Here is a 10,440-nt window from a genome sequence, read left to right as displayed (position 1 = left end):
AATGCTTCATTAGAAATTAATGTATGTAGCCGTTATCAATTTGGGCAAATTAAGTATGTGATGCTTTGATAAAGATACTTCACAACATGGATCAAACACTAATACATATTATTTGTGAATAGAATACTATGTGGTCAGTCTATAAAAAGGATCAGTCAGATTCAGAACTCAGTATGTAACTAAAGATTTAACTTGGGTTGTGGGAAATATCTATTGGGTCGTGCAGACGTGCTATCATGTACAGCACAAGATGGCAATGTAATTACATGAGCAAAATCATGAAAAAATAGTTTGAGTTAAATGTTGACTTATACTGTATTATGTATTTTCTACGTTTTTAAAATGAATTTGCTCATCATCTCTTCTTTATTGATTATGTGTTACATGCATTTGTTATGTATGCAACAAATGCATGTAACATGTTTGCCATGTTGTTTGTGACTAATTGTCTCTTCATTTCACTTTCTTTTTTCTTAAGCTTTTAATTATTAAAAACTTGACTTTGTCAGCAGTCAAACAAAAATAAATACTGCATGAGGGTTGGTTGTGAGTGACAAGCATGGATCAATCATTATGTGTCATTCATTGCTGAAAACGGTTGTGCACCCCTGGACTAGGCTCACTAGAGGTTCTTTTTGTTATAACATTGTATGGTGCTGAACAGTGAGCCCTCCCCCAGAGAGGGGAGTTTTTAAATTGATGCCAGTGTAATATTTAGTATAATATTTGTAAATACTTCTACATGTATGTTTTCCAGGAGGGAGGGATTGGCAATCAGTAATCCTTTCTGTTATTTACATCATAGCTACATGTACAGGTACAGTATGTAGCATTATTTGCACTGTCCTGATGCAGTACTCAATGCCTTGGAAATATTAGCACTTTAACACAACACGTAATACGTTTTTTTTTACTCACAGCTTTCCTCAGAAATGTAAAATAGTAACAAAATATCACATCGCAATTATGCGGACGCATTTTCAAAGATAAAAAGTGCTCACAACAGGAAAACTTGAAAATTCATCAGTACCATCAGTTCAATTGAGGGAGAAAAAAAAATATTATTTAGAATGTAAGTTGGAGCATAACAATTGTTCTTACACTGTCCAGTGCCCACCCCACAGGCGGAACCATCACATTATGTAGATTCCTTCTTTATGACCTAAATGTAATGATATACAGGGACATTTTACAGGTAATGGAAAAGAGATATATAACTATATGGTCTCCAGAAACGGGCGGACAAATGTAAAATTGGGGGGAAATGAATAATAAAGACAGCATGAAGGAATAAAACGACAATTAATCAATTATGGTTGGTTTGAGTTTTCCTTCAGGAAACAACATAGCTCACACTGGCCTGAACCGAACAGTACTTAAAAAATGTAATCGGAACAGTGCAACTGAAGTTGAAACAGTCATAACATGTTATGAACAAGTTGTAGGAGTTGTAAAAGTACTCAGTGAATCCTTAGTGTTTATTTAACTCCAAAGTGTGTACAAATGTAACCAAATGGACCCAGTCCTTTTGGATACATGTCATTCAGACTTCAGACTTTAACATTAACACTGAGGATTGTATTAGTCAACATAAGTCCTCCTTGTTCTAGGTCACATCCTCCATCTCTTGAAGCCCATGAACATACTGCAGCCGTAGCATAAGGTCACCACAAATGCAAATATCTGCAACAGAAAAGCCATGGAGAGAATAGATACGGCTGTTATCCAGTTTGTTTGTGAAGCTTGTAATGTCCTACAGATTACATTAGAGAAGCTTTAACTGCCAATTACACTGGTCATGGTTTAATAGAGCTAACATCTTCTCATCATAAATCTCCACTTGACAACTCCTTAGGACTACGTTTCATCATGGTGGAAGAGAGTCATGTATGTTCTATATATGTAATGTACAGAATGTATTGCAAACTATTTCAATTGTAGATTTGTTGCTAGAGTGGTAGACACAATGAATAAATCCATGTACTGTATATGAAATTACATCCCCAGAATAGGAATAACATCTATCTGATCAGGTTTCCCTGAGGGAAGGCATCCTGACACATGTTCACCATGACATGAGAATGGTCAGTGCTAAATGAATGTAGCACTCTTAATCTGAAAAATGTCTGTTGTAGCCTGAGAGTCTGGGAGAAATGTTCACCTTTCTCAAAACACCTTCAGCAGGACAATGGGTATTGTACAAGGAGTCATTGATTTAAAGTGTAAAAAAAAAAGCTGTACCCTAAATTCTAATGTATTATCATAAGTATCAGGGTATATCTTCACTGTCATTCCATTTTATTGTATTGCTTAGTATTTTATTTTATCTTCATTATATGCACAGCAGCACAATCTGCGGGACAAATCCCAAAAACATTTTGCTACTTAGTTGTACCTGTATAAGTCGGTAACAAATAAAACTTCTTGAATCTGGAATCTTATCATGTTCATCTTTTAACTTGACACTAGATGTCAGTAGAGTACACCATTATAGTACTGTGGCGCGGTAGTGTATTTTACAACTCAACATGAACATAAACATGAGAGTTAATCTTATCTGAGGTGACATACTGTACAATACTGCCACCTGTTCACCTGCTCAGGGACTACAGATGGTAGCTAAATCTGGTACAAACTACAAATCATCTTTTTTTCCCGCTTGAGATTAATGTATTTTGTAAGTGGCCCCTGATCAAAATGAATGAAATTAAATTAAATGTAATGAAATGCTGTGTGTGCACACACTTATACACACACAAGGGAAATGAGGGATTTTTTTTAGTTGAAATAAAGGTTTGGAATGCAATTATATTTTTGTACTAAACGTGTATGTCACGCATATACAGTACTGTACATAATAACAATGTGCAGTAGCCAACATTCTTAACGGAAAATAAATAATACATACAGTATATTACAAATTGCCCCAAAAGTAATTCAATTAATAGAAAACGAATGGAAGACCAAGACCTAGCACTCACCGTTGCTGCCACATTAATGCCGTATTGCCTCTCGTCTAGGACAGTGAAAATGTTGCCCCGGGGGTAAGTTATGCACATAACTGTGTCAGTGCTGTTAGCAGTTTGTTTAATATGGGCTCCTCCGTTAGCTGCCGTGGTAGCTGCCTCCAGCACAAAGGCAGCAAAGTAGAAGAGGACAGCTGTGAAGTGGTACACCACATCCTGGGAGAGGAATGACAACAAATGATTAGGAATCAATAATAATGTGCGTGTGTCTTTCTCGGAAAACATTCTGTATCCTTGCAAGACTGTTGCGCCACCATTTAAGAGGTATTATTTGGACAATGTTTTGAAAACAGAATTTGTTTTCCACCATATTAATTTAGTTCCTTGGCGAGCTGCAGACGAGGGTGAGCACCTTCAGCCAGAGGCTCACTCCACCAAAACAGAGTGGTACAGACTTTCCTTTGTGCCAACTACCATCAGACTGTATAACGCAAGAGAACTCTCTCCCTATGCCTATGTGGTTCTGATCTCTGTGGTTCTGTGTCGTTTTGCTCATGTGTGACTGATGTGCGCGGATGATGACTGTGGTAGGAATGTATGTATAAGGCTATGAAGGTGTCTTGTGTACTGTGTGTGTGTGTGTGTGTGTGTGTGTGTGTGTGTGTGTATATATATAATTAAAAAATATATATATATATATATACATATATATATATAAATGTATTTATTTTTTTATCACACTATGCAGCTATAACACCTCAATTTCCCTTCAGTGATCAATAAATGATATCTCATCTCATCATCATCTCAGACACAAAACATAGATCTGTGTGTGTGTGTGTGTGTGTGTGTGTGTGTGTGTGTGTGTGTGTGTGTGTGTGTGTGTGTGTGTGTGTGTGTGTGTGTGTGTGTGTGTGTGTGTGTGTGTGTGTGTGTGTGTGTGTGTGTGTGTGTGTGTGTGTGTGTGTGTGTGTGTGTGTGTGTGTGTGTGTTCGAAAAAGATAAAGTGAGCGGAATGAGAGAAACAAAGAAAAACAAGAGTATGGCAAAGATTCAGTGTAAAAGAGTGAGAGAGACCAAGAGAGAAAGAGAGAGAGATCAGAGTGTCAGAGAGAAAGTTAATGAGAGTCTGTGTTGTTGACATTGTGGGCCTGGCGGCCCCAACAGGCAGGTCTTTGTTGAGTTTTGGTGTGAGCTCATCATCCATGTCACTCATTGTTCAGTAGAATACAAACGATGCCACATGCCTGGCTATTCCCAGGAGCAGGGACTCCAGCCTAAGGCAAGGCTGGGTCTGACAGCCCAGACCCAATAGTAGAGCACTCCAAGAACATGTAACAAGAGAACACAAACGTGTAATTTCTCACATGATGATATCATAGGGCAACAATTACCGGCTTCACTCCAATGACCCAATAATAGCGCTCTGTATTGTCGTTGAAACCTCGTATGTCCAAAACTATTACTTTTCAGGAAATGGAAAAAAAATCCATATGGAGCCAATGTAGTTATTATTTAGACACGCGATCTTAATACTTTGCATTGGTAAAATATTTATGAAACCCACAGTCACCCCTAACCACTTTTCACATTAAACAAACACACAGATCTACAGCTACTTTTGTGTGACACTGTAGTATGACAAAGTAGGGAATTCATGGATGCAAGGTTTCTGCCCGACAGCAACGATATATTAGGGTACTGCAGTATTATGATGTGCAGGGTACTGTAAACACAATGCTTCATGATTTCAGTGTACTGTATATGTGCTGCACTATACTCTGGCATGCTGTAGTAGTTATACGTTTTACCTGCCTGTACACAGTAACGTACAGGACCTGTAAGGGTGCATTATTTGGACTATTCTTACACTCTCTCTGAGTTAAATGAACACTGAAGACTTTACTGTAGCCTATATCCACAGCAGTGCACTGAATCCTACCGACTGTCTCACTTAAGGGATTACCTGTGTATCTTGGCATCTCCTTAATTCATTTTATGCAGTATTAATAAACTAATGCCCTATTTTATATAGTTTGTCATATGACAGCATCGCACAACAGTAGCAAAAGTTTGTAATATTTGTGCCTATAATGACATGCCAGGTATGTCTGTGGGTTTTATAAATATTTAATCAATGAAAAGTATTAACAAGAGCTTGTAACTAAATAATAATCACATTGGATCCATTTCCTGAAAAGTAACGCTTTTTGACATAAAAGGTTTCCACCCCACAGTGGTGATATGCTACTGTATGTTAAAACAACATATATCTTTTAATGTCATTATTTATTTAGGCACTTTATGGTACACTGCGTGCTACATATTTAGTTTTAGTAAAGTTATCTTCCAGTCTTGTATACAGACTTTCACTCTTATGGCACCAGACTATCACTATAACTTAGCTAGTTGTACTGTAACTCAGTGCTGCAGTACCAATAGTGACCTTATGGGACCTACTTATGATTTAGGAAGAGAGACTAATAACTCTCTAGGCCTCCTGGTCTTACGGAAGCAGCCTCTTGTCCTGGCTGATCCCCTCTTGATGACTTTGAACCACTGCTTTCAAGCTAGTAAGTCCTTCATATCTCTTTTGACACACTCTGGTAGTAAGTCATTAGTGGTTAATGTGTATTTAAACAGTCAATAATATATATCACATTGACAGCTTGTCTGAGTAGTGTGCCCACACCAGCCATACAAGGTCATAAATGTCTACAATAGACGGCTTGTTTGATTTACATAGTTACAAGGAATTATGACCACTTCTCAGATAACAAAGCCAGAAGCTTTTAACAGCGCCATAAATTCATGGCTCGCACAAGTGGCATGGTGTGCAGTTACAGTACACTGCACACAAAATTAGATTTCCAAAGAAAGCAAGTTTCATGACAGTTTCTTGTCACTGCCCATGATACTATGACTAAGCCAGTGATAGTTGATGATAGATGATGATGACAGGCAATGATAGATACCATTTGTAATATTTAATACATACAGAGAGTTTGAGTGTGAGTGTGAACTGCCACATTTGAATTATAGCTACGGTGTACGTGTGCCAAATATGATCAGGGGCAAGATTATGTCAATGTCCCTCAAAGTGAAATATTGCGAGCAATATCTGCATGAAGCCAGACTTAAAAGCTCTAATATTTTGTGGCCGAGCATAATATATTGGCCAAGTTCGGGGCAGGGAAACCAGATGCGGAGGATGATCTTTGTCACTGTACGTACTCCTACAGGCTGGGGCGGCGCCTGAACGTTACGGGAGGAGTAGGATGAAGGCGCTACATCCTCCCGGTGGGGGCTCCTCATTAGCAGGTGAGCCAGTAGGGTACAAGAGCAGTGATAACACAGAAATGTGTGGACAGGAATTAATTAGCAAAACAACTACATTGGGGAGAAAAGTGGTAACAATAATTGGCTACTCTAAATTAATTTAATAAAATATGAACAACCATAACCTCAGGCTTCCTTCAAGTCAGCCAGAGTCAAGCCACACCTTAAGAAACCACATCAATCAAGTACCACGTATCACCCCTTACCTTTCTTTACAAAACTCTTGAATGTGTTGTCTCTAACCAGCTTGCGCTCCATCTTTCACAGAATAACCTGTTGGATACCAACCTAATTCAAACCAGTCCACTCCACTGAAACTGCACTCGTTGCAGTCACAGAGCAGTCCATGCCGCCCAGGCTGACTCCCATTCTGCAGTCCTGATCCTTTTAGACGTACTGTATAAGCAGCAATTGACACAGTGAGTGAACCACCATCTTCTCCTGGACACCTGCCGTCCCAGTGACCTTGCATCACTGGGACGGCACAAAAGTGGTTCTCCTCGGACCTACCGGGTTTCTCTGAAAGGTTTGCTTTTATACCCCCGTACCCTCCTGTGTGCGGTCCCCCAAGGATCGGTACTTTGGGCCCCCTCCTTTTATCCCTACAGTACACCACATCTCTTGGCTCTGTCATCTCTGCTCACAAGCTCCCCTATCCCTGTTACTGTATGCTGATGGCACTCAACTGTTTTTCTCCTTCCCCCTATCTGCCACTCAGGTTGAAGCGCGCATCGCTGCATGCCTGGGCTGACATCTCACAGTGGATGTCTTCCCATCACCACATGCTCAACGCAGATACGACTGAACTTCTCTTCTTCCCAGGTTAATCCTGCCCATGCAATATCTTCACTATTTCCATTGACAACTCCCTGGTTGCTTCTGTTCCAACTACCAAGAGTCTGGGTGTTGTACTGGACAGTCAGCTGTCCTTCAGGGCACACAATTCTGCGATCATTCGTTGTAGGTTAACACTTTATAACATCAGACCCTTCCTCACCCAGGAGTCTGCCCAGCTCCGTATCCAGGCCTCAGTCATCTCAAAGTTTGACTACTGCATCTCTCTCCTTATTGGCACCTGCCATGCTCACTTAAGCCCCTCCAAATGATCCAGAATGCCGCAGCACGCCTCATCTTCAACCAGCCAAGATTTTCACAGATATCTCTTTGTTGTTCATACATACGCTACTCATGTTCATTGTTTGCCTGGTATCAAATTTCCTCTATTATTTACCTTGTTAGTTTAGTAGAGGTCACGCTTACTCTGCTTATTCTGATTTTGCACTGGATTTGCACTGCAAATTCTCTGGATAAGAGCATTTGCTAAAATGTCTAAATTGTAATATGAACTGATGCCCGACACTACATACTACAAAACAAATTTGAGCTGGCGTCAACGGTTTCAGCGCTCCAATGATACAGTCAAGCGTCAATCAGCATGTTGTTTGTTCACCATTTCCACTCCCCTTCGCTCCCCACAATTCCTACTCCGTTCTGGAAGAAAAACTCCTGACTTGCGCTTAACCAGTTCCTTGTGCAATTTACCCCAACCCTTTTCATTTACGCAGTGTGGCTTGAATACACTTCAACTGTGAATCGGCAAATCTTACATTTATCTGGCCACAACTGGTCATTTTGTAGCTATTGTCGTCGCGAGTGTGAATGCAGCAACACTCACATTAAGTTTCTATGTTAAGTGTAATTGCAATTGGACTGTTCTGTGAATTAATGTCTTTGAATGCCACTTTACAGAGGACCATACAGCAGAAAAAAAGGGTCATGATCAAATATTCTACAGCCACACACATACGCCCTATATACTTTGTCGTACAGCGAATAGTGAAAATAGCTTATCTACAAGCTCACATCTGAGCGTTGCGAGTTTGTAGATCGATGTTTTTTAATTTCCGCCTATAATGTCATGCCCAAAATAGGGCAGCCAGGTTTAAGGTGGTTCAGTATAATGCCCTAATGAACATGTGAATACATGCTTTTAGTTTTCAATATCTTTTTTACACTGAGCATCCAGGGATATGTACTGTAGTCTACGTACAAAGTAAATAAAAAAGAACACTTGCTCAAGATCCAATAGGCATACCAGGAAATTCCAGTCGGTGTTAATGCGGTCAGCCAGGCCAGTGAGGAGGAGAGCCAGGTAGGTGGAGGAGAGAAAGAATGTGATGACAGAGACAAACATCACCCAACCCTGGAGTAGAGGTACAGGGACATTGGACGAAGCCACTAGGATCCATACAAGGCCACCAAATAACTGTGGATAGAGAGAAACTGTTGTATTACCAACAACAATTGACAGTAAAGGTGAATATTGCATGTATAGGGATTTCATTTTGCGTGCCCATAAGCACCAATCCTAGTACTGATGGACATTTGTGTGCTGCCAGTTCATTGGTGGTAGACTTGATCAAATGTATAATCAATAGTATCAGAAAGAATGCCACTTATAATACACTATAATGACTCGAATACATTTTTGAGTGACTGAATAAGGACATCAAAGTAAATACTGTCCATCTCTCCTGCCTAAAGATGTGACCTATGCACGACCTTTAGGACATGTGTTCCAGTCAACAGATTGGCAATATTATATCTAATATTATGCATAATATATTATGTATTTGAGATGACCATTGGCCAATACATTCATAGCATTTTTTACAGACCACCGAATAATCTACTATTATCTGCAGTCTTCTATTGACAATTACAGTACAGAGGAGAATGCAACAACATTGAAAATTGCAACATGGGTTAAAAACAAAAGTTTATTCAAGTCAATTCTAGCTGTATATCACATTTCATACAAAGTAAACTCAATGGGCTTCACATAAAAACAAGTAATTATGCACAAAAGGGATTACACCAGGTGCACAAGGCCCTAATAGAAGAACATTGACTAAATATCATGAGCTTGCGGAGGTGACCTTCATGGTAAAATGCCATATACATTTAACTAAGCCTGCTGCCATGTTTGATCTGATCAGGCTCCATAAGCACCCTATTGTTGTTAGAGCCTATATAAACAAAAGGGATGATGATGCCACAGTTGTTTACTTAAAGTTGTTTAAACACCTGTGACATTCATGCATCTATAGGCTATTTTGATCTGCACGTGTAGCCTACTACACAATAGCCTTATCGATCACTATGGCAACCAACATAGGCCTTTAATGAACTTTTATACATCATAGGCTACATAACCAGGCTGTCTTTATGCCCAAAGAGTTGAAAGGAAAATAAACAGAATCAATCATGCATATTGAACGAAATCCCATACAATTCAAATAGCAGTATTGTTGTTGTGCGTCAATTAACTTCCAAAAATGAAACACTTACAATCTCTAAGCATATCAAAGCTCCAGAATAGGTCCTCAGTATTTCCAACCCCAAGGGAAGAGTGATCGTGGGCGCAGGGAAAGAAGTCACAGCGGGATTCGGAGTTGGTTCCGACATTTCTTCTTTCTCCCTCTCTCTTTCTCCCTCTTTCTTTCTCCCTCAGCGCTCAGATCAACAAAGGGCCGAGAGAACAACGGCACAGCCAGGCACATTCCTCTGGAGTCATGTGTCCCTGAAACAGGTCGGACAGGACAGGTGCAGCAGACACTCCCCAGAAGAACAACCTTTTCTTCGTCTGTTCACCTGAGTTGCCATGTCCGTTTATTATAAGCGACTTTGTGCTTGTTTTTCTGTGAAGTTGCGTGTCAGGTAACCGGAACACTCACCCCCAAAACACGCTCGCCCCTATTCTTTTCGCGGACCGCTCGCCCCCATTGGATTCTTGTATTTGTTTTACTGAGGATATATTAGAAATAGGTTTAGGGATATTATTATGCATAGTTTTACTGAGGTTAGGTTTAGGAATAATGTTTTTTGCCACCGTTGGCGTTGGGAGTGAGCGTGTTTTGGGCCGAGCGTTCCGGTTACCTTTCATAAACTTGGTTGCTTATTTCTCTCGCTGAATCTGGCAACATTGCTGTTCACCTGGTAAGTTCTTTCCTCCGAAGTGGAAAGAGACTGGTGACGTGAGGCTAGATCAGTTCAGTGTGTGTGATAACTGGCAACGATTGTTTGGGGTCGAGATTGGACGGAGTAAAAGTAAAACCGATCGATTCCTTCCGTT

General features: G+C 40.1%; 1 protein-coding gene across 1 annotated transcript; it reads right to left on the bottom strand.

Annotated features, from left to right (window-relative positions):
- Positions 1–705: 705 nt before the first annotated feature.
- On the bottom strand, positions 706–9,819 carry mal2 (mal, T cell differentiation protein 2). The gene is made up of 4 exons (XM_084053514.1): positions 9,657–9,819; positions 8,401–8,571; positions 2,982–3,182; positions 706–1,683 (listed from the first exon to the last, which is right to left on the bottom strand). The coding sequence occupies exons 1-4, from the start codon at positions 9,771–9,773 to the stop codon at positions 1,612–1,614; spliced, it is 561 nt and encodes a 186-aa protein (XP_083909640.1). The 5' UTR covers positions 9,774–9,819; the 3' UTR covers positions 706–1,611.
- Positions 9,820–10,440: the final 621 nt, after the last annotated feature.

This window comes from Gymnoscopelus microlampas (assembly GCF_963454915.1).
Source record: "Gymnoscopelus microlampas genome assembly, chromosome: 3".
Lineage (NCBI taxonomy): Eukaryota > Metazoa > Chordata > Actinopteri > Myctophiformes > Myctophidae > Gymnoscopelus > Gymnoscopelus microlampas.
Note: the sequence above shows the minus strand (reverse complement) of the source record. Positions and strands in the feature narration are given on the sequence as shown.